Raw genomic sequence first — 25,208 nt, forward strand, 5'->3', positions numbered from 1 at the left:
TATATGTTAGGTTAGGGACAGACATTCAGTGTCACTATGCATTTTCATTGAAAAAAAAAAATCAATAAAATTTGAATGGTGACCGAAACCGTCTCGAACATTTAACATTCCTTAAACATCTCTTAATTTCTTAAATATAAAAAACAATTTAAACCTAAATCCATATTTCACATACATTTACATATAATATAATAAGTAAAACAATGTACAGTCAACTAGTAATAAAGGTGATAATTTGTGATACACAAATGAATCCCCTCATCTTCCCTTGCTGTTTGTTAATTGTCCTTGGGTTTATAAAAAGCGCTATATAAATTAAAGTTCTTCTTCTTATTATTATTATTATTACATCCCAACCTAGTTTCAGGAGTACACACTAGTTATTCAACTAATAAACTGATGAGTCCAGATATACTGCTGGGGGGCAGCAAACATAACACAATTTATCTGATTTTTTTCCCAGTATAAGAGTAGATTCTTTGAATTCTAACACATTATTTTTTATTTAAACTCTAATTTGGTAGAATATTCTTCAATAAATCCAAAAACTTTAACTATGTAATTAAATAGCAATAAAGAGCATTTTTCATAAATAAATCACATTGGAAAAATGATTAAAATATCTAAAGCTAAGAATAATCCATGAAAAAATATCAAATAAATATTCAAATAAATGTCTATGTAATAAATAAACAAACACGAAGTTCTATAATAAATTTCTATTTTAGAAACTATAGGCTAATTTCGTCATGTAATAGTGAATTTCTGTGCACATAATAAAAGTGCATGCTTGCCATAGGCTATAATTGTGCAATGTAATTTTTTAAATCTATAAATAATACACAATTAACAAACGTAGACAAGGATATAAAATTTTCAGAAAATTTACGAGCTAAGAACGCAGAAATGGATTGATGTGAAGCAAGAAACGATTACGATATAGTTCTCAAACAAACTAAAAGTTTGATTCCTACGTATATCCCCGAAAAAGAACTGACAATAAAAATAATCATAAACATCTTACATGGTAATATAATTTTTCTCTTATTAATTTACATACATTTCTGGTCATGAGACCACACACCTGACCCACATATTACAGGACATGGACTTTGGTCATATGGTTTTGTATTGTTATTTTTTCATTTTTGAAGGTTAATAAAAAACCACTCTGCACCAATGCTAATCCGTCCCAATGTGCGACCTCCGACCTACCCGTTTATCACCCACCGTTCTGAACATTTTAACCATTTATGAAAATAAAACAAATTTACGTACTACAAACTACAGAAACACTCGCGCCAAAGACTTTTATTTTGAAATATTAAATTGCTGACTGTCATGTGGCGGCCGGCTTCACCAGAGAGCAGCGCTTTTACTGTAAACACACTGCGTCCATTTTCATACCCCGTCCGGAAAAACACCAGACATCAACGTTAAACATGGGGGCCGTACTAGGGCTGTGTTCAATGGCTAGTTGGGTGAGTTTATTTACTTAATTCACGATTAAGTCGAAATGTAATCGCCTAGAAGTGCGAATTAAACTAAATATTCGTTTCCGCATAGTATCTGATCCCAAAATAGATGACAAACAGAAAGATAAAATGGTGTCGGGCCTTACGCGATGCCCTACATTTATAAAACCCAGTCTTGTGAATAAATACCCCCCGTTGACACATAGAAGTAATACTGTTAGATTTACAATGTGTTGTGATATAACTCGATCGAGAAATATTGCTTTATGAAATGCATAATGTAAGCTGGGTGGTTCCCCTCTTCTGATAAAGCAAATCTTTGTTTTTGTTTCTGAAAATGACTTTCATTAACAATAGATCAAACAACACCTGGTTGATTTAACACGTTTTATAGAAGATTAACATGAGGTTTTTAATGAAGGTGGTGTTAATATGATTATAGTTGTTGCGACATCAAAACACCTATCACATGTCAGTTCATAACACAAACAGAAAACATGGGGACTTAAAGAGTATTTACCATTATAAGTGTAAAGTTATAAGTGATTAATCTGAATTATTCATATAATGTATAGGTATACAATGTCTAAAGGTTTAAACCGATAATGTCAAAAAACTATAACATTTTTTATTATTAATATTTTGTGCCTAATATAAGTGTTTGGTAATGTAAAGTTGTTCCCAATCCCAACACATACCTATTTTATGAAGGATTTTTTTCTGTTTAAACTAATCACATCTAAACACTGTTGATATATTAACATAAGCCAACCATTTATTTGGTGTGTCTTTGTTGGTGAGTCATTAAACCATCAAAGTTTAGTAGTATACCTGAATCAAAATGCACTGATATATCAGACCAATATATGTATATGTGTGTATGTATGTATATACACATCTTTATATACCTTTCTAGCATTTATAATGTGTTTTGTTTTCCGTAGATTCCTTGCCTTTGTGGCAGTGCTCCTTGCCTGCTGTGCAGATGCTGTCCGAGTGGAAATAACTCGACCGTCACTCGGCTGATCTATGCCTTCTTCATGCTGTTGGGCGTGGGGGTCGCCTGTATCATGCTTATGCCTGGCATGGAGGGCCATCTAAAGAAGGTCATTATTAAGCAGTGTTCAATTTGTATTTATTGTCTGCGATTGAAGCGTTCTGATCGTTTCTGTGCTGTTGTCACTGCAGATTCCAGGCTTTTGTGAAGGAGGAATTGGGTCGTCCATCCCGGGGGTTGAAGGTCACGTTAACTGTGATGTGTTGGTGGGGTATAAGGCTGTGTACCGTGTGTGCTTTGGAATGGCCATGTTCTACTTGCTTTTCGCTCTCATCATGGTCAAGGTTAAGAGCAGCCACGACCCACGAGCCGCTGTGCATAATGGGTATGTAGGATAGGTGTTAAAGATCTGGGGCTTCATTTATAAAGTGTGCGTACACACAAAACGGGGCTGAAACCATGCGTACGCCACTTCCCACACAAAGATTGTGATCTATAAAAAAATTTGACGGAACAATGTGCGCACCTGTAAGTAAACTCTGACCCATGCATACACACATTCTGGATTCAATTAAGGGGAATTGGCGACACAGATGGTGAGGTAGTGAACTGAAATCAGATTATAGACCCTTTTACAGCTCACGTGATCAAATAGCCTGCGCGCGCATTTGGGCAACGGAAGAAGTGTTATTCCCCATTGGTTCTAACGTGGTAGCAACTCAGAAAGTTTATTAAAACGGTTTCCCAGCATCAAATTGTCTGGTTGTTGCGTTTGGTTGCTCAAATATAATATACTAATATACGTATATATGTATCTGGCAACTTTATTTTTGGCCATCTGCTAACGTCTTCTATCCACTCCACTATAGTACACGGATCTGGTAGCTGTGTTGAAAATGTTGATAAAGTCAACTTTTTTAAAATAACTTACTGTTTGTGTTGCTTCACTGCTGATTCTTACGATACTTCCGTTGCCTAAATGCGCGCGCATACGCTGCCACGTCATCATTGTGTACAAACAGTAAAAGGGTCTATAAGAACGATTATAAGTATTAATGCCACACACACATTTAATTTCACTCCAAATCAACGTTAGATCCATGACGATAAAATCCAGGAGTGTTATTTTCGCTTGTACTGCGGGATAATTGTTTCATATAGGCTACCTCTTGTAAAATCCAATCTAAAATCAAAATTAATTTTAAATATTTAATCAGCGCTGTCTCGCCATCACATTGTCCACTACGGAAGCGCAAGATGCATGAAATACAGGATAGCATGGATGGGATATTAGGCAGATTCATGTACACAGAATTGCAGGTGATATGTAAAGGGAACATTGCTTGCTTGTATGCGTACGCATGGTTTTATAAATCTGAATATTTTTTGACATACGCCAACTTGGCTTTTGTTTGTACGTAGATTTTTAGTAAGGATCCTATGTACAGTTTTATAAATGAGGCCCCTGAAACTTTGTTAGTTTTCCTGTTAATTTTTTATTAATATTTAGTAATTTTTCTTATTTTAACTTCATATTTAGTAGTTTGCTGATTTCCATTTATTATTTAGTAATTTAGTTATTTTATTACTTCTTTATTTCTTTTAACTTCTATTGCTATTTAAGTTCATTTATTTTATTAGAACTCATTTCAGTTTATTGGTAAAGAAACATTTCTAATTTTAGTTTACTTTGTTTTTCAGATAATATTTAGGTCTAAATTTATGAATATATATCAGTTATATGTCATCTTAGTAATTTTGCTAATTTTCATTTAATATTCAATATTTAGCTTATTTTCATTTAATATTTAGTAAATTTGCCTATTTTCGTTTAATGTTTAGTAAATATCCTTTTTTTTTCAATATTTAGTACATTTGCATTTCTTTTAATATTCAGTAATTTTGCTTATTTTCGTTTAATATTCAGTATTTAGCTTATTTTCATCTAATATTTAGTAAATTTGCCTATTTTTGTTTAATGTTTAGTAAATATCCTTTTTTTTTAGTACATTTGCATTTCTTTTAATATTTAGTAATTTAGCTTATATTCATTCAATATTTAGTAAATCTATCTATTTTTGTTTAACTCTTTCCCCGCCATTGACGAGATATCTCGTCAATTAAATGAAAACGCTTCCCTGCCAATGACGAGATTTTCCGTCTTTCCGCAATACCGCTACTATCCACCAGGTATTCTATACTATTCCGCAACTTTTTAAAACCGGAAGTATTGCCCTATGGCAAGCTGCTGCATGTCCGTGTCTGTTTTAAAGATCGCTCTGGATGGGATCTCTATGAAAAGTCCGTCACAAAAATGGAATTATTTTTGCTTTTTGCTCAAAATATGGTGTTTTTGCAAAAACCTACCCATATTCAAAAGCTGATTGCAAAAGAACCACTAAAGGTAGGATGAAACGTTTTTTTTTTGTTTGAAAGCAGAGGGTCTGTTCTTTCATTTGGTATATTGTATGTTTATTTATTTAAAGAAGAACATTTTCTGGAAGGCATTAAACTTTGGTGAAAATCATGAAAAACGCTGGCTGGCAACTTTTTTTTAAAAACGCTGGCGGTGAAAGAGTTAATATTTAGTAAATTTGCTTATTTTTGTTAATTATTTGGTAAATGTGCTTATTTTTGTTTAATATTTTAGTAATTTAGCTTATTTTCATTTAATCTTTAATTTAGCTTATATTCGTTTAATATTTAGTAAATTTGCCTATTTTTGTTAAGTTATTTAGTAAATTTGCTTATTTTCATTTAATATTTACTAAATTTGCTTATTTTCATTTAATATTTAGTAAATTTGCTTATTTTCGGTAAGTATTCAGTAATTTAGCTTATTTTCAATTAATCAGTCATTTAGCTTATTTTCGTTTAATATTTAGTAAATTTGCCTATTTTCGTTAATTATTTAGTAAATTTGCTTATTTTTATTTAATATTTAGTAAATTTGCTTATTTTCATTTAATATTCAGTAATTTAGCTTATTTTCGTTTAATATTTAGTAAATTTGCCTATTTTCGTTAATTATTTAGTAAATTTGCTTATTTTTATTTAATATTTAGTAAATTTGCTTATTTTCATTTAATATTTAGTAATTTAGCTTATATTCATTCAATATTTAGTAAATCTATCTATTTTTGTTTAATATTTAGTAAATTTGCTTATTTTTGTTAATTATTTAGTAAATGTGCTTTTTTTTGTTTAATTTTTTAGTAATTTAGCTTATTTTCATTTAATCAGTAATTTAGCTTATATTCGTTTAATATTTAGTAAATTTGCCTATTTTTGTTAAGTTATTTAGTAAATTTGCTTATTTTCATTTAATATTTAGTAAATTTGCTTATTTTCATTTAATATTTAGTAAATTTGCTTATTTTCGGTAAGTATTCAGTAATTTAGCTTATTTTCAATTAATCAGTCATTTAGCTTATTTTCGTTTAATATTTAGTAAATTTGCTTATTTTTATTTAATATTTAGTAAATATGCTTATTTTCATTTAATATTCAGTAATTTAGCTTATTTTCAATTAATCAGTAAATCAGCTGATTTTCATTTAATATTTATTAAATTTGCCTATTTTCGTTTAATATTTAGTAAATTAGTTTTAATCTTTAGTACTTTTGGAATGAGCATTTTTAATTGTATTCGTTTTTTTTTTACTTCTGTTGCTATTTAAGTTTCGTTTATTTTAATAAAACTAATTTCAGTTTATTGGTAAAGCAAAATATTATAAACTAATATTTAGTTCTATATTTTATATAACTAAAATCTTCTCATATGTTCCTCCCCAGGTTTTGGTTTTTCAAGTTTGCAGCTATCATTGCTATTACAGTTGGAGCTTTCTTCATTCCTGAAGGCTCATTTACTACTGGTAATGATAATCAATTAATACAATTATTAGCTTTGAGAATCATGTAGAAAGTGTTCCCCAAATAAGTACTGCTTTTGTTAGTTTATAAGTTTCATAAGAATCAAAAATACAATCTAAATCCAAATAACTTGTCTTTACAACAATGGAGATGTTATGAGTTTCAGTTTCTAATGATCTTCTGGTTCTTCTTCAGTCTGGTTTTACGTCGGCATGGCTGGAGCGTTCTGTTTCATCCTCATCCAGCTGGTGCTCCTGATTGATTTTGCTCATTCCTGGAATGAGTCCTGGGTGGAGAAAATGGAAGAGGGAAACTCTCGCTGCTGGTATGCAGGTATGAGATCTTGGGTTTTGTTTGATCTCGAGTGAGATTTGTGTTAGGGAGTAGCTAACTAAAACGTAAAAACATATTTTTTCCCACCCTTCATAGCTCTTCTGTCTGCCACAACCATCAACTACGCCCTGTCCCTGATGTCTCTGGTTCTCTTCTATGTGTATTACACTCACTCCGATGGCTGCACCGAGAACAAAGTCTTCATTAGCATCAATATGCTGCTGTGTGTGGGGGCTTCTGTTTTGTCCGTCTTGCCTAACATCCAGGTAATAAATCTTAAGCTGCATAATCTTCTGTTTTTTAACAACCTACCAAGCTTTATTTCATTATTTAATGTTAATGTTGTTTTCTTTTTTTCCAGGAGTCCCAGCCCAGGTCTGGTCTCTTGCAGTCCTCGATTGTGACTTTATACACCATGTATCTGACTTGGTCTGCTATGAGCAATGAGCCTGGTGAGAATCATAAGATATTTGTTTCAAGGAAGTCAAAAGTTCTGTTCCAAAACCTAGTGAGCTTCCTACATTGACAGTTTTCTTTTTAAGATGGCATTATAACAGTTATCATATGCATTGCATACTCATAGTAAAGTGATATTTAACTACACAATAGCATGCTACACACATTGTTTCTTGTAGACTTGTTTGATGCAATGCATTCTGGGATTGCCTTTTTAAAAATGCATAATCTTGTAGAGTAATGTAAATGTTGAAAGTGAAACGATTATGCTTAAAAAAAAAGTAAGTTGCTCTCTAAGTATTAAAGTACAGCAAAAGATTTCCACAATAAAATTATTATTTTCTCCCCAAGACCGAAAATGCAACCCCAGCTTGCTGGGCATCATTGGACTCAACAGCACCAGCCCCGCTGGTCAAGACCGTGTTGTTCAGTGGTGGGATGCCCAAGGTGTTGTGGGATTGATTTTGTTCCTGATGTGTGTGCTGTACTCCAGGTAAGCGATTTTCTCATTCGATAAATGACACCTACTTGTGAACAACCCACAGGTTTGTCATTTAGTTTTCTGTTTAACTTCCTTAGTATCCGCAACTCCAGCAACACTCAGGTGAACAAGTTGACCCTCACCAGCGATGAATCTGCTTTGATCGAGGACGGCCCCGCTCCTGACAGCTTTGAAGTAGGCGACGGCACTAGCCGCGCTGTCGACAATGAGAAGGATGGAGTCACCTATAGCTACTCTTTCTTCCACTTCATGCTTTTCTTGGCCTCCTTGTACATCATGATGACACTCACCAACTGGTACAGGTGTGTTTTTGCGTTTTTTCTTATTTCGTATTTGGGAATGCAAAACACACCATGAGATATGAAATATTACTGTGGGATATGAGCCTGGTTTCCGTCACAAACCTTTTCAATGTTTATAAACTCATTCCCCGCCAGCCATTTTTTGAAAAGTTGCCCACCAGGCATTGTGATTTTTCTCAAAAGTTTCACAAAATGCCTTCCAGGAAAATTTTCTTCTAAAAATATAGAGACATACAAATATATCAAATGAAAGAACAGACCCTCTGCTTTCAAACAAACAAACAAAACGGGAACATTTTTATCCGATCTATATTTTTTCTGTGCTTATAAACTCTTAAATATGGGTATTTTTCTTTAAAAAAAAAAAAAATGTAGCAAAAAGCTGAAATAATTGCATTTTTGTGAATTAATTTTGTTAGAGATCAGATTCAGAATGATTATCAAAACATACAGAGTTTAAATTTAGTAAAAAATTTAATTTGCTTCAGTTTTTTATAAATTGGGTAAGTGGATAATTACTGTATTACAGATTAACATAAAACCTCATCAGGAACATTTTTTCCATGCAAACGTGTTTTTTTATTAACTCTTTTCTCGCCATTGACGAAAACATTTGCATAAAAAACGTGTTTGAAGAAAAAAATCTGAAGAATTTTTATGTTAATCTACAATGTGATTATGACTAAACTAAAGGCAAAACGTTTTTTACAAATTTTAAACTCTATGTATGTTTTGATAATCATAATATAAACAAAATTCCTTCACAAAAATGCAATTATTTCAGCTTTTTGCTAAACAATTTTATTTTTAAAGAAAAATACCCATATTTAAGAGTTTATAAACAGAGAAAAAATATATAGATAGGATGAAACCGTTTGTTTGTTTGTTTGAACACAGAGGGTATGTTCTTTCATTTGATATATTTGTATGTTTATATATTTTTAGAAGAAAAATTTCCAGGAAGGCATTTTGTGAAATCAATGCTGGCGGGCAACTTTTCAAAAAAATTGCTGGCGGGGAATGAGTTAATTGATTAAATAACTCGTCAATGGCGGGGAAAGAGTTATAAAACTATTGCAAAAAGATGTTGTTACCATTAAGCAATGCTATGTAACAAAATTTTTTAATTTTATCCTTTACCGATAAGAAAAGAAAAATCGTTGTTGGGTTAACATATATCGCACCACCATACTAATTATTATTTTTGATTAAAGCAAACACAGTTTTATTAATTGATTGATACTTTATTTATCCCAAAGGAAATTTAGGCTTAAAATCTTATTTAGAAATGAATGGCAAGGAAAGCCACTATATTTGGGAGCGGCCATCTATGGCGTGTTGTTGGGGATGTTATACTAAACGATTTCGCATCTTTAAAGAATGATCATTTGACTCTTTTAGTTGACCTGTAAATGCAAAATCTATTTTTGCAATGCTACGATATATTGTATTTCTTTTCCGAATTGTCCAAAACTATCTCATGCAGGTGTAAAAGCTTTATTGCAAAATTTCTATTTCTGGAAACGCAACTAGGTGGGCAACAATTAATCGCATACAAAATAAGAGTTTTTGCATAATATGTGTGTTATTATTATTATGTATATTTAAACACAATACATTTCACAAATACATTTAAAAAAAATTATGTATATGTCAATGTTTTTAATTTATATATGATATAGAAAATATACAAATATAAATAATTAAATAAATATATACATGTAAAAAAATTAATTATATATGTGTGTAAATATGTAAATGTTTCTTAAATAAATGCATGAATGTGTGCGTATTTATAATTATATAAATAATAATTACACACAGTACACACTTATATATTATGCAAAAACTCACTTTTATTTTGTATGCGATTAATCACGATTAAGCGTTGCCCATCACTAAATCAGATTTTTCCCTTTATTTGTTTTTACAGCCCCGACGCCAACTATCAGACCATAACCAGCAAATGGCCATCTGTGTGGGTGAAGATCTCCTCCAGCTGGATCTGCATCTCTCTTTACGTGTGGACCCTGGTGGCTCCGCTGGTCCTCACCAACCGCGACTTCGACTGAGAGGCCAATGAAAACAAAAGCTTGTCGCAAAGCTCCCGCGTCATCTTTGTGAATATTAATCTCTATAGGATAGCATTCCTAAATGTAAATACTACGAGTGCTTCTGCTTCATTCCCTCAGCTAACCTCATGGGTTTTTTATCTTGCATGTTACGTAGGTGTTAAAATATAGGCCGAAATGAAGAACGCAGCTTGATTTTCTTGTGATGTTAATATATTCCCACTGTGTTCTCCAAAAATCGTAGGTACAATCTTACAGTGATTATTATGATCTCTGTATAGTTTCAACAAATGTATCTTAAGTTATTCATGTAGTGACAATGCAGTTCATAAGTCATTCGACTCTGATTCGTATACAGTGTTGCAATAGTATGAAAAATATACAAGCAATTTATGATTATAGTTCGCTTTCTGATATTGACTGTAACAGTGCTAACTTTTTTGCAACTCGCAAATGTTAGTTGTTAGTGTATGGCTTTATTTTTAAGCTTGTAGCCAATGTGCATTTATGTTGAACTGTGTTTTGCACTGAATCCCTCGATTATTTGTTTCTCTTCGTATCCTTTTAGTCTTATGCATGATCGTATTTCTTGAAAATGGTCCTGTACTGACTTTTTGTTTTATTTCTTACAACTGACAAGTGCGTTGTTATTATCCAACATCTTATTAAAGGTTTAAAACCCTGATTTTCTGAGTGAAGTGCATAAAACACAGCGGGTTGACACATACGAATCCTTTAATGCTACTCTGAAACACAGTATTAACGATGAAATGTTCACATTAAAAAAAACAAACTATACTGCCCAACATTACAGAACTAACCATACGACAGATTTATCATGGCTATTGGGATTAGAGAGATTAACACATCAGGCAAGCACTTCTATACCATATACCATACGTAAAGAATAGCTCTTTGACAATCTTCGATCTTTACTGAACCGGTAAAAACATGCTTCTCACATAAGCTGCAATTTAAACCAGCAACATAACCAGCAGCGTCATCTGATAGCGATACTGTTGAACAATATAAAAAAAATTGTGAAATGCAGGAATGACAAACTTGTGGACAGATGGTACCAAAAACATTCTGGCAAATAAATATATCATCATTTTGATGAATATTTACAAAAAAACATGCCCCAGATTTCCTTTCAGATATCCAGCTGTGCTATGTCAGCGTTGGGCAGGTCTGAGTTCAGTTCGCACATGTAGAAGAGCGTGGCCTCGTTCGCCTCTGCTTCTGTAAGCGGCTCAAGTCGGATCAGAGAGTTGCGAGGGGGTTCGGTCTCGAGGGCTTTCTCCAGCAGATCTGCCGGCTCGTCGGCGGAGGGATCTGTAGATGGGGATAAAGGGGTGCATCCGTCCAGCAAGGCCAGTAGAGGGCAGGTGGTGTACTGAATCAACTGCCTATCTGAATTGAGGAAACAGACATGTCAGCGACAACAACACAGCACAAGGTATAAAAGATAGTCGATACTGATCTGGCAGGGAACGTGCAATAGTTACCTGCATTATTAGGATCCGATTTTCCATTTCTGTCTTTGTCGATGTCATGATTTGTTTTCATGCCAGTTTCCTGTCAACAGTAAAATTCAACAAAATATTATTTCAATAAATAGACAACTGTTACTATCTTTAAAACCTTAAGGGGACACTCCACTTGAAAATAGGCTCATTTAACATTAGATTTGTACCATTTTGGAATCCATTCAGCTGATCTCCGGATCTGGTGTTACTACTTTAGCATAGCGTAGCATAATCCATTGAATCTGATTAGACCATTAGCATTGGGCAAAAAAATAACCAGAGAGTTATACCAATAGCCAATGATATAATGCAGTGCCCGAAAATAGTCCCCTTGGTAACTTTAAAAAGAAGGGGACTATTTTCGGGCACTGCGTAATATAATTGCGCCTGCTGCAGCCATGGTACGGCAGCAAAGTCCTTGATTATTACGCCAGAGTGAGAGTATAGTTCCTAGCCATATCTGCCCAGAAAATCGTTTTGAATAGGAAAAATATCCAAACTCTGGTTATTTTTGAGTGCGATGCTAATGGTCTAATCAGATTCAATGGATTATGCTAAGCTATGCTAAAAGTGCTAGCGCCAGACAGGAGATCAGCTGAATGGATTCCAAAACGATAAAAATCAAATGTTTAACTCTAGGAGAGCTGGAAAATGAGGCAATTTTCAAAAAAGTGTTTTTGCATTTTTTGCAATTCACATCAAAATCTATTGCTGCTAAAATCTCTAAAACTACACTATATTATCAGCTTGACTTTGTTAAAGGGATGGTTAACACAAAAATTAAAATTCCGTCATTGTTTACTCACCCTAATGTTATTATTAACTCTTTCCCCGCCATTGACGAGATATCTCGTCAATTAAGAGAAAATGCTTCCCCGCCAATGACGAGATTTTCCGTCTTTCCGCAATACCGCAACTTTTTAAAACCGGAAGTATTGCCCTATGGCAAGCTGCTGCATGTCCGTGTCTGTTCTAAAGATCGCTCTGAATGGGATCTCTATGAAAAGTCCGTCACAAATATGGAATTATCTCTGCTTTTTGCTCAAAATATGGTGTTTTTGCAAAAACCTACCCATATTCAAAAGCTGATTGCAAAAGAACAACTAAAGGTAGGATGAAACGTTTTTTTTTTGTTTGAAAGCAGAGGGTCTGTTCTTTCATTTGGTATATATTGTATGTTTATTTATTTAAAGAAGAACATTTTCTGGAAGGCATTAAACTTTGGTGAAAATCATGAAAAACGCTGGCGCTGGCTGGCAACTTTTTTTAAAAACGCTGGCGGTGAAAGAGTTAACTGTATAAAAAAAATGTTAAGCGGAACACAAAGGAAGATAATTTGGCTAATGTTTAAACTGTTTTCGAGCACCATTGACTTCTATTGTAGTATAATTTCCTACTATGAAAGTCAGTGGTGCTTCTGTTTCCTGCTTCATTAAAAATATTTTTTTGTGTTCAGCAGAACAAAAAAAAAAAAAAATGTATACAGGTTAGTAATAATAATAATAATTTGTTACATTTATATAGCGCTTTTCTATAGCACTTTACATATGAATGGGGGAATCTTCTCAACCACCACCAATGTGCAGCATCCACCTGTTCTTGTAACAACATGACAGTGAGTAAATGATGACAGAATATATAAATTTTTGGGTTAGCGTAACTATCCCTTTAATTTCTTCCTAAGTATTATCTGAATATAAAAGATTTATTAACTCTTTCTCTTATCAGAGATTTAAAAAATAAATGCCAGCGCCAGCATTTTTTATGATTTTATAAAACGTTTTATGCCTTCCAGAAAATGTTGTTCTTTAAAGGACAAGTTCGGTATTTTACCCCCTAAAGCCCTGTTTTCAGATTGTTTGTGATGAAATAGAACGGTTTTGACTGAAATTTCGACATATGCGGCTGCCCCGAGAATTTTCGGGGGTTTTTGTTTCACCTCACACCTCTACAATGTGTGTATAGGTGCACTGGAACAATCCTTCCTAAAATGCATTAAACTTTTGTTTACAAAGACGTGAAACTTACCGAGTGGTCAGGGGTGTTCACTGATATGCTCACACAAAAATCGCTGCAAAAGATGCTTTCCAACAGCTGTTTTAGCATTCGTAGTGGACCTATTTTTCCAAACGCCTCACACCCGTACATTCGTTCCGCTTAGAGCTTGAATAATAGACACTCTAAGCCAGTAGGTGGCGATAATCCACCTTTGCCAATTGCACGAATAGAAACAAAGTTCCCAGCGCGGAGTAATACCGTACCTCACAGCACATCTAATACAAGTCAATGGAGTTGGACAAAACTACGATAAAACCTGTTGGAATGCGTCTTTTGCAGCGATTTTTGTGTGAGCATATCAGTGAACACCCCTGACCACTGGGTGAGTTTTACGTCTTTGTAAACGAAAGTTTAATGCATTTTAGGAAGGATTGTTCCAGTGCACCTATAAAGCCATTATAGAGGTGGGAGGTGAGACAACAAACACCCGAAAATTCTCGGGCCAGCATTATATGTCGAAATTTCGGTCAAAACCGTTCTATTTCATCATAAACAATCTGAAAACAGGGCTTTAAGTGTAAAATACTGAACTTGTCCTTTAAATATATAAACATACAATATAATAAAAAAACCCTCTTTCATCCTACCCTCATTTGTTCTCTTTTTTTCACCTCTCAAATATGGGTAGGTTTCTTAAAAAATACCAAATTTTGAGCAAAAAGCTGAGATAATTGCATTTTGGGGGACTTTTGATTAGGGATGCACCGATACCACTTTTTTGGAATACGAGTATGAGTACGAGTACTTGCATTTCAGTACTTGCCGATACCGAGTACTTAATATAAAAACACGATTTAAATTTACAGGTAACAGCTTTAGTCATATAATTTAACAAAAAACAAAGGACTAGTTTTCCAGTTTGTTGTAAACTCTGCCTCTTTGGACAACACAAGAGTCATTAACCCCTTACACACCGCTCAAACATAGACATTTCTCAGACTGTGGTATCGATTCCAGGTATTGGGGGACTTTTAACGAGTACTTTAGAAAATGTGGTATCGAGGCCGATACCCGATACCAGTATCGGTGCATCCCTACTTTTGATAGAGATCAGATTTAGAGCAATGATCAAAACATACACCGTGTTTTTAATGTTTGACCTAAGGGAATACTTCTGGGTTTTACAAATTGGTAAGAGCGTCACCTGGTGGAAAATAGCTGGAATATGGATTGACATAAAAACTCGTCATTGGCAGGGAAGCATTTTCTCTTCATTGACAAGTTAACTTGTCAATGGCAGGGAAAGAGTTAAAAAAGAGCTTGACAGAAAGAAATTGTTTTCCAGGAAAGGTCAGAAAGGAGGCATTTAACTTAAAGAAGTTAAATTAGATTCAGTATTAAACTTGCATTTCCATAAATAAAGTATTCCATTAATTTCCATAAATATGTGACCAAGTCTATGAAACCCCGGCGAATGTTTTTGTAATTTACTTTTTTTTTACATAAAATTATCCTACCAAAATGTTAAAAACATCCTGTGAAAATGTATATATTTTATATTGACTTAGGTCATGTCAAAGAGCGAATACAGTAAGTGAAATCAAACTTTGCTGCTCCTAAATCTCAAAATTAGATTGAGACTTTAACCTGGAATTTCACATATCTGTGATCCCTTTCTTTTTGATAGCCCGGTTAACAGGGTTTAATGGTTATAGTTTAACATGACCACAACAAAAATGAATGCACAGAAATAAATTATTTACATCCAAACACACCTCTTCAATGTCTGGGTCAATGCTGAAATGTTTTCCATACAGCATGGACTGAAAGTCCTCCAGACTGCAGTCAATGCTATCCAGATAGTCCATCAGCTCCAACCTGTGTAGTTACAAAAAGTTACAAACTCCCAACTGGAAAAATATACACATTCAAATTCATAATAAGGCTACATTTTTGGCCCAAAATAAATTTAAATGCAAAATATTGTTTGTCGGTCATCTGTTGCTCCTTTAGGTTGAGAACATTTACATTTAGCAGATGCTTTTATCCAAAAGCAATTAAAGACTTTTTAAACTAAGAAGCTAATGATAAATACAAATAATTAATTTGCCTCATACTATACCAGCCTACTTACTTGCCAAGAAGGTTGATGTTTTGTGAAATAGCTCCATTTTCACTGAGAATGGAGTCCATCAGCTTGAACGGATCCTCTAAACTTAGACCTGAGGGTTTGTTTAATTGCAGGGCACTGTTGCTTGGTGAAACATCAGAGACGCTTTTGGTTGCTTGCGCTTCTTGTTGAACAGTTGAATTTGTTACAGTGCCATTTATGCTGTCGTCTCTTGTGGTGGGGCCGCTTTCGAACCCGATTTCCACGATTTCGGCATCCCTGCAAAAACACAAAACATGAATTCAAAACCCAACGTAGATAAACAAAAAATGATCTCCAAGTTAATATATATATAAAAATAATAATGCTCACCCTTGATCAACCGCTACTGACGTGCTATCTGCAACTTCCAGATCTTCGTCTGTGACATCACAGATGATGACTTCATCGGAAATGTCAGAGCCGTTCTTTATCCCGTTAAGGCCATTTACTGCGGACTAACAGAGAAGATACGAAATGAATATCGAACAAACAAAACACGAAGCTTTGATATTAAATGGTAATATTGTAATTACTAAATATTATTTTATAAATAAAATCAGTCTCCCACCAACGTGAATTTAACAGATGGTCCATTGCACAATTTAAGGTTCGTTTCCATGAGCAGGGACACTTTTAACACAAAGTCTCATTAAGAGAGAAAAACGCAGGATAATAAACAGCAACATTACGGTTAAACAAAAAAATAATGGACAAGGAAGGCGAGACGTCATAGTACTTTGTCACATTCGCATGGCTCTACACTTACTTTGCTGTTGTCTATGGTTTCTTCGAAAATCTGCTGGATGAATTTCGCCTTCTTTCCATTGCTGTTCAGTGCAAGCGGTCTGGAATCACACATAACCAAAGACTACATTGCTAAAAGAAAAGTGAAAGCATGCAATTAAATTCCAGAATAACACACAACTTGGTCTCACCTCTTGCGTTTCAAGTTTAACATGCGATTGTTCTGAACCAATGTAAAGATGAACTGCACCAGCTAATAGAGACAATGCAATGAAGCAAAAAGCAAGATTAGTTTCAATAAGCGCACGTTTTTTGTGTGTTGCAAAACTAATGAAACGTACCTCCTTTATGACTTGTTGCTGTTGCACGTGTTTCTGTCTGAGGTCTGAAAGCTCCGTCCACAAAGCTTCATTCTCTCTGAGGAACAGAAAGGCAAACAGGATTTTTACATTCTTGTGCAAGAAAAACAGCGGGTTGTGTTGGGTTGGTTGCGTGTGGCCATGCAAAACACACTGCTGCATGCTGGGTCTTATTTGGAATCATAATCAAAGACATTTGCATATTGCACCACTCTCTTTTCCCTTGGCTTCATACAAAACTGGATCAAATGTACACAGATAAGACAACTGAATTCACACAAGACTACTCCATTACCTTTTCAGGGTGGCAAGTCTAGCATCCATGTTCTCTTGCTGCTCATGGACACTCTGAACACTGGTAAGAATTTTAGAGAGGTCATCTTGTTTCATTTTGCTCTCCTCGGGCCGTGCATTTGATACCTATAAGGCATTAACATATCATCAACCTCAATGTAAAGCCAATGTAAAAAGATGATTCTCGCAAAATTAGACTTATGAGGTGTCATGAAACATTTTGATCAAAAAAGTAAATGCAATGTAAGAGTATCAAAATAAGAAGCATACAGTTACAAACATCTCTTCATGTACTATTTTGCACATGATTTCAAATGACATCATGCAAACCAATATTGTTGTTTTTTTCACATTTAAGGGAAACATTTTAATTACCACAATGTGTATATAATTGAATTTGGGTTCTTTGACATGGAAATATTTATAATTAAAAAATCTAAAAAATAAAATAAAAAGCTTCAGTGCATGTTATACTATAAACTTTTACAGTAAAGAAACATGTGGTATTTGGTGATCATTGGTAAATGTAGAGACAATAATAAGGAATAGAAATGTGTCCAAGAAAACTTTTCTCATCCTCCGCAACAATTTTCAATCATTGTTTAAGCCCTCATTGAACTAACATTTTTTTTTATTGTTGGAAGGGACATAATTGACTGTGACACTCAAGATGGCTACCAGGTAAGCAGTTCTTATTTTTTCTCTCCAGATAAAAGTTGAAATTTTGTTTGTCATAGTACCTAGGCAACTTTTTAGTTCTCATTACCGAAACATGAGTTTGTAAATGCATATATATTAAATGTATTATCATGTTGCGGTAATGATAATTTTTGATAATGATAATCTAAAAAAAAATTAAATAATTCTATATGAAATATTTTTTAATCCTCTAAAAATGGTTGTAGTGTGGTTATAGTAAGTTCAGACCTTAATCTTATATGTGCAAAAAAATTGGCTTCAAGAGCTTTAAAAAAAAAAGCTGATGCTGGACACCTTCTAAGTCTGGATTTCGTAAGAATCACCCAAAACTGAACATTTAAGTTACATCGTTTAAACTTTAAAACCATACAAATTTAAACCATCCGATTATCGATACAAATAACACTGATCAACTTTGTTCACACTGGTCCAAAAGATGCACACCGGCCATAAATTAGAACCGGGCATTTTTTGCTCTCCAACACACGATCAGCATCCGGCTAGGGGTACAGTTCGTTACGATATGATATCAAAAAAATATATATTTATAAAAAAAAATTTGCCAATACATCAAACGCTTAATATTTTTATCTTACGTGCGTAGTTAAGCAGTTACATTTGTACTTACAAATGCAAGCAAAATATATAACATGAAGATTTAATTAAACTCTTTGAAAATGACACAATCTCCATCCAAATCGGAAACATTTACAATAAACAATCTAACAAAAATACACATTTTTTTAAATAAAGAAAAATGAATGATGAGTGGCAAAATATGACATAAAATCAAGTTTATGATGGCAACTAGGGATGCACGATATATCGGCCGACATATCGTTATTGGCCGATAACTGTTATTTTTAATATTATCGGTTATCGGTCTGACAGTAAAATTCGGCCGATAAATAAAAGCCGATAAATTATGGATTATTTCGGTTTGTTGAACCACTTCACTTGCTCATTGCTGGCCATGTGGAGTTTTGATTGGTGCTTTCTGTGACATAGCATGAAGATGACACGTGTTGCGGGCTTAAGAAGAGTATGCTAGTCTAGCGCAAAGACAAGATGTCCGCGGTCTGGGAGTTTTTCATTGTGAAATTAATATGAATATTTATCGGCCTATATATCACGGAGGAAGTTTTAGAAAAAAATTATTAAATTTAAAAAAAAAATAATATAAAAAATAAAGCTGTTAAACTTAGGCATTTGATCTGTCACACAACTTCAGATTTAACATTCAAACAAGTGCTGGTCTCTTTTGAGAGATTTTTCTTTAAAATAAATCAACTGATCAATATGTTCAGGACAGAGGACACTGTGTTTTGCATGGATAATATCACATACTGTGCCAAACACATGCTCGTCTTCTGTCTGCTTTGTTGATGCATCGCATTCACTTGCTGACGCTAGCAGATGAACATAAACAGAGATGCACGCTTTGGCGGAAATGCATTACGTCAAGGAATGAGGACGTGGAGAGTGTCAAAATAAAGGTACCTCAAGTCAATTTTTTATGTGTGGCATCGATCCATACTTTTTGTTACATTTTGATCGATCTATGTTTGGGATGCAAAGTTGATATGAATGAGTCTCTTGAGGGAAATGTCTCGAGGAAAGTCTAGATGATTTTCTTATTGCTGTATAGACCATTTTGCAAGATGTAAACAACAACACTGGTCCAGAAGCACTTTTCAGTTTTTTAACACTGAACAAAATACTAACATTACTTTATATTAGAACAAAATACAACCAACAGAAAATTTAGAACTGAATCAAAATGTAAAATAAATGTGAACTGTAAACCCAAAAACAACAAGAAGTGCTTCTGGACTAGTGTTGTTTACATCTTGCAAAATGGTCTGTAATGCCCGTTATAATGCTGTTAACATGGGTAACCATGGTAACTGCTGTATTTCTGCTGATAAGTGCCATTTACTGTCTACAGATTAAATTTGCACTTATATTCAGTACGTCCAGGCCTGGTTTCACCAATAATGTATTTTTCTAAGGCGTGTTTATAAAAGATGTTTTTTTTATTTTCTTTTTCCAGCTCCCCCAGAGTTAAACATTTGATTTTTACCTTTTTGGAATCCATTCAGCTGATCTCCGGGTCTGGTGGTACCACTTTTAGCATAGCTTAGCATAATCCATTGAATCTGATTAGACCATTAGCATTGCGCTCAAAAATGACCAAAGAGTTTCGATAAAAATCAAATGTTTAACTCTAGGGGAGCCTAAAAAACATCTTTTATAAACACGCCTTAGAAAAATACATTATTGGTTTCTTGAGACAAATCCATAGCACATATATTTTAAGATCTGTCAGTTCAAGTTATTATCATTTGAGACAGCTCAAACATGTTTTAGTCTAGGACTAGCTCTAAGCCTTGTCTGTGAAAATGGGGGTTAGTGCTCAAGTTAAACCACTCTGTGTTTTTCCATTACATCTTGAAATGCTAGAAAAATTTACTTTTATAATAATTTTATATGTTTAACAAAGACAACATCTTGCCTTTCGCTTGATATTTTCTAGCAGGTCATCTTGCCCATGTTTGAAGTACGGATGCTGGAATTCAATCGGCCCATCTCGCTCCTGCTTCACTATGCCAGTGTCGATGTGCATCACTTTGCGAAAACCATCTGTTGGTAAAGAAAAAAGAAAAACAGATATTGCTTAGCTGTAATCGGAGATCTGTGATCATAGATATATACACTAGATGTCGCATTGGGGTTCTAAGCATGCGTCAAAACCGCCGCCATCTTAGAACAGGGGTCTTGGCATAGGAAGTAGCTAGGTAAAGCTGCTATCTCCGCCTGTACTCCGAATTCATGGACGATGCCGGACTTTTGTGCTGCGTATGGATGTTAGGCCTACTAGCACTATGCATTATAGTTAGAAAAAGTAGATTTTCAAAATATCAAAACTTTAATTTTTTTCTGAACTCAATGCTATATACATGTCTGACTGTTGAAACGAACCAAAAGAAAACCAAGAAAATCGCATTCATGACGATTTGTGGTGATTTTATTTCTGTTGCACCATTGCCTACAATGACGCGGGGCTCCCCTGTTTCAAGATGGCGGCTCTAGTTGACGCATTTGGTCCAATGAACTGCCATAGCCAAGGCAACATCTACTCTACATATCTATGATCTGTGATGATGAAGGTACATTTCTATGCATAGGGAACAAAATGTACTTACACATGTTGAGCTGTCGAACAAAGCTGGCCATGTTGTTGTGCTTGAAAAACTTTGGGAGGATCTCTTTAGCAAACCTTTGTTCATTCAACACAAGAAAACTATTCCCTTCCTATTACAAAAAAAGAGAGGCATCTTTAAAGGTACAGAACAAAATAAAATTGAAATCTTCTGTTTTAATGTTTCTTATCCGTATTTTCCCAAAAAGTCATTATTCACTTATGAATGGACTGTGTTCACATTCTTAAAAAAAAATGTATAAAAATTGCTGAATATTTTGGCATCAATTATATATATATATATATATATACTGAATTAATGGATGGTGGATGGATGAATTAAAGGGTTAATGCATTATTTAAATGTATAAATAATCAAATGTAACAGATTATAATCAAGAAGAGCATAGATCTGTTATAATGGCTCATTATTTATGTATAGGAGTAATTGATGCCAAAATATTCAGCAATTTTTATAAAAAAAATTTTAAGAATGTGAACACTTGCATGTAAATCTGCATACTTATGAAACGCAAATCATACACAGAAGCAAATATATCTGTTTCTGAAGAACTACACAGTTGTGTAAAGAATGACAACTGAAAAGAAAAGAAAAAAAGAAAAAGCAAGACTTAATACTACTGACACAAAACACTAACTGTAGATGTGATAAAAATCACATACCAGTTATGATCAGTTACTCAGTAAGTTACCCGGATCACAAACAAGCGTGTCATTCTGAGCTAGGCTACAATGCTAACATTTACTTCTGTTTTTCTTTCGCGTGCGGGTGTTTATTTCTTTCATTTTACCTGACTCCAGCAAATAAATTCATTCGTATCCGAATCCTCGACGAGGGTCCAAAGCTTCGTGAGAAAAGCCGGAACGTTGGAGTTGTGTTTCATTTTGCTCAAATGAAACGTTGTAGGTTATAAATAAGATCGGTCAGTTGGATTTTTCGTATGGTAGTTAGACAAACACGATCTTAGCGAAAATAACTACGCAACCACACAACTTCCGGTTGGATCTGGGAGCTCTGATTGGTCCGTTGGACCGTTACGTAAAATCGCTCACGTGTATGGTCATCTCGTTCATCTGTATGGGTGGTAGGTAGCCAATAAAACGCCCTGTGGTTGTGCGGAGGCGCTGATTGGATAGTTCTCCTACTCAAGAGACACCGACTTAATGCGGCGCTGGACAGACTGATCGTCTTTTGACAGTAAAGTACCGCGAGATGATTCGAAATCCACACTTTTGAATCGCTCTCGCGGTACTCTGATGTCATCCGATCGGTCTGCGCTGTGTAAACACGTCCTTGTCGTGTAGATTTAAGTGTTTGCATTTTGTTTAAAAAGGTGTTTAACTGTAATGTTTGGCGCCCTGTTAATATTCTTTGAAAATATTTTACATTTATGTTGATTTGTACATCCAATTATATTTATAGAGTCCCTTTAGTTTCAAACAATAAAAAAAATGATTTTTTTCCTCTGACAAAAAAATAACACGTGATCACAAATGCATACATATAGAGTATGATAGTAGATTTTAATTAAAAGGTTGAATTGTAGGGATTTCTTTGATACATTTCAGATTGGTGCCAACCAACTCTTTTTTTTATCATTTATTATACTTATTTCTATGAATGTAATATATTTGTGGACAAAGACAGTATATATACAGAAAGTGAACTCAAACTGTTCAATGGAGTAGGCTATAAAATGTCACTTCTTTATTCCCTCACTAGAGGTCAGTATTACACTGCATTAATACATACTGAAATAATCTACAAACTTCAGATATTGATCATAGCTGGTTGTTCTGCATGTCATTATACTTATCAAAGACAATCATATTTTTAAAGAACAGTTCATGCTAAAATACATAAAGCAGATTGCAGCAGAAGTCGTGGTTGAACACTTAAAATAAGGGGTTAAACTGGCAATGTGCGTAATCACAAGTGAGAGAAAATGTTTCTAGATTAAACTTTTTCCTCCTCAATGCCCTTGGTTTTTTAAGGAGTATTCTAACCATGCAGCTGCAAACAAAGCCTTCAACTGCTGCCCTCCAAACATTACCTCTCACCCACACATACACACATGTGATAGTAATTTTTGTTTTAGCTGATGTTATAAATAACTGATTATTGTGCTTTTAAATGCTTAGCACTTGATTTAATTTGTTAAGCCAGCTGCAAAACAAATTGCCTTCTGAGAGAAATAAAAGACTGTGTTTAATTAACCAGACCTGATTTTGGACCAAAGTAACTGGAAGAGGCCTACCAACACCTTAATGTTCAACTTAATGTTCGACTCATAACAAAGAATTAATCTGACAAGTCTAATGGGAACGGACAGTAATATTACATCAAAAGATTACATCAAACGCTCTTTGCCAAATAGCCATAATTAGAACATTCTTTAAGTCTTGGTAAGAGAGATTATAGAGACTTTAAGTATCAGTGCAAATTATACTTAGGCTAATAGATTAAACAGTCATATATATGCTATATTGCATAATATCTATGTATTTATGCATAACACCTTCTTTTTAAAATGAATGATGGCATACAAATTATACAATAAATATCTTTTCTAAAATGTTTGCTTTTGATAGCAAGCACACGGCATTCCGTCGAATCTGTGTCATTTCTGTTCCCAGGAGATTATATGTATAAAAATGCAAAAACAATTTCAGTATAATTTGAAGCATTAATAAAAACTACATAGAACACAGAATTTTAAATCTGTCACTGCTCTCTATGTCTTTACCTTTAAATATAAAGCATACCATTTTTCATCTTTTTATTTTTGTGTGGGTCCATATCCCATCTTTGCGTAAATATTTTTTGAAAAAGTCTCATTATTTTAGATAAAATGCACATTTTAGTTATGTCCCCAGAATTTCACTCAGTTACCCAACACATTCCCCCCTCTGAAATTTTAGGAATATTTCTCAAGTCACATTTTCATTTTCAAGTTGCATCCTCTGGATCATCTGAAGATCAAAATACTTTTCTCATTTTTTTTTCTTTATATTTTATGATATTGATGCTATGACTGTAAATGTCAATCTAATGTTCAGTCCTGTTACCTATGTTATTTATTAGATATTATTGGTATATTTTAAAATAAAAAAAATCACTAGAATTGTCTTCATGCTATTAGCACATAATGCAGCTATATTTCATATAGTTGCAAAATCTATGCTAAAAACTCAGTCCTGTTACCAAAATGCCTCCATCCTTCATTAAGAAACCACGTTAAAAAATAAACTAGTTACCTGAGATTGACCAATACTCATTTTGAAAAGCAAAATATGTGTGTTATTAGATTTAGTGTGGTCAATTTTGATGAGTTACAACATGCAGATGGCACCGATTGGTCAAATGGCTCATATACTGATTATACATTTTACCAAATTGAGGTACAATTATAGATAATAACTATTTAGGTAGATTAGGAGGCCTACTGTAAATGTTTGCACTTTTCAGAGAGCTCAACCTAAAAATTTTCTCATAGCTGACATCACGATGGGATAGATTATATAGATTATACGTAGCACTATGGCTTTAAGGAAACAGTAAAGATCTTGTGCCAACAACACACTGCATGCACAATTATATTTAGCCGACTTGCAAGGGTAAACATAAACAGTTGTTGAAGTCATCAGAAGTCGACAGGCACAATGTATCACTGAACCCATTTCATGAACCGACTCTGATGCCTTCAGGTGGGTGCTGAAGCAGTTTGCACACTTTCTCTCGCCCTCTCTTTTTGTCTTTCATTTTCTTTTGTTTTTTTCCAACAGAGTTGGACCAAAAGGCCTGGAAGGAATTGATATTTTCCATTGGATGTAGAACTTGGACCCCTGTTTTATGGTTGTTGTTCCCTCTCATTATTTGATTAATCCTGAAGTCTGAGGAGAACTGAAATGAAACAAAGAAAAATATATTAGTGCAAACCTCAGCAGATTCATTTTTACCTAATGAATAGATAAGTTTTGATTATGCCACGCAGAGCTGCCAAGGCAACCGTTTTTACTGCTTTTCAAAACATCTTTGATTAAGTGAAACTGAATGGCAATGCTTCTATGCATTAATTGGTGCAATATTCCCATATTCCACCACACAAATTGATATCAAATGATCTCATCACGCAACCAGTTTGTGTTTTCGAGCCAAAGTTTTAAACTGCAACAATAAAACACACCTTACCAGTTGGA

General features: G+C 34.0%; 2 protein-coding genes across 2 annotated transcripts; one reads left to right on the top strand and one right to left on the bottom strand.

The window, feature by feature from the left end:
* The first annotated feature begins 1,427 nt into the window (after positions 1-1,427).
* On the top strand, positions 1,428-10,695 carry serinc1 (serine incorporator 1). Its single transcript, XM_065256235.2, has 10 exons — positions 1,428-1,481; positions 2,420-2,581; positions 2,664-2,857; positions 6,268-6,347; positions 6,541-6,678; positions 6,775-6,944; positions 7,040-7,130; positions 7,486-7,627; positions 7,714-7,938; positions 9,872-10,695. The coding sequence occupies exons 1-10, from the start codon at positions 1,443-1,445 to the stop codon at positions 10,008-10,010; spliced, it is 1,380 nt and encodes a 459-aa protein (XP_065112307.2). The 5' UTR covers positions 1,428-1,442; the 3' UTR covers positions 10,011-10,695.
* A 32-nt stretch (positions 10,696-10,727) lies between these two features.
* Positions 10,728-22,014, bottom strand: hsf2 (heat shock transcription factor 2). The gene is made up of 12 exons (XM_065256234.2): positions 21,800-22,014; positions 20,992-21,100; positions 20,301-20,428; positions 17,088-17,212; positions 16,775-16,850; positions 16,625-16,686; positions 16,456-16,534; positions 16,020-16,144; positions 15,672-15,926; positions 15,313-15,415; positions 11,519-11,588; positions 10,728-11,423 (listed from the first exon to the last, which is right to left on the bottom strand). Exons 1-12 carry the CDS (start codon positions 21,890-21,892, stop codon positions 11,164-11,166), a joined length of 1,485 nt encoding a protein of 494 aa, XP_065112306.2. The 5' UTR covers positions 21,893-22,014; the 3' UTR covers positions 10,728-11,163.
* Between the last annotated feature and the right edge of the window lie 3,194 nt (positions 22,015-25,208).

The sequence above is a fragment of the Paramisgurnus dabryanus genome, chromosome 12 (genome assembly GCF_030506205.2).
Source record: "Paramisgurnus dabryanus chromosome 12, PD_genome_1.1, whole genome shotgun sequence".
Lineage (NCBI taxonomy): Eukaryota > Metazoa > Chordata > Actinopteri > Cypriniformes > Cobitidae > Paramisgurnus > Paramisgurnus dabryanus.

What these genes read in the sequence shown, in the direction of transcription:
- serinc1 (XM_065256235.2), top strand. Translation starts at nt 1,443, where the DNA reads ATGGGGGCCGTACTAGGGCTGTGTTCAATGGCTAGTTGG. An exon ending in TGAAGGCTCATTTACTACTG is followed by an intron (nt 6,348 to 6,540) that starts GTAATGATAATC and finishes GTTCTTCTTCAG; the next exon opens with TCTGGTTTTACGTCGGCATG. An exon ending in CTCTCGCTGCTGGTATGCAG is followed by an intron (nt 6,679 to 6,774) that starts GTATGAGATCTT and finishes CACCCTTCATAG; the next exon opens with CTCTTCTGTCTGCCACAACC.
- hsf2 (XM_065256234.2), bottom strand. Translation starts at nt 21,892, where the DNA reads ATGAAACACAACTCCAACGTTCCGGCTTTTCTCACGAAGCTTTGGACC. An exon ending in AATTTATTTGCTGGAGTCAG is followed by an intron (nt 21,101 to 21,799) that starts GTAAAATGAAAG and finishes TTTTTGTAATAG; the next exon opens with GAAGGGAATAGTTTTCTTGT. An exon ending in TGTTCGACAGCTCAACATGT is followed by an intron (nt 20,429 to 20,991) that starts GTAAGTACATTT and finishes CTTTACCAACAG; the next exon opens with ATGGTTTTCGCAAAGTGATG.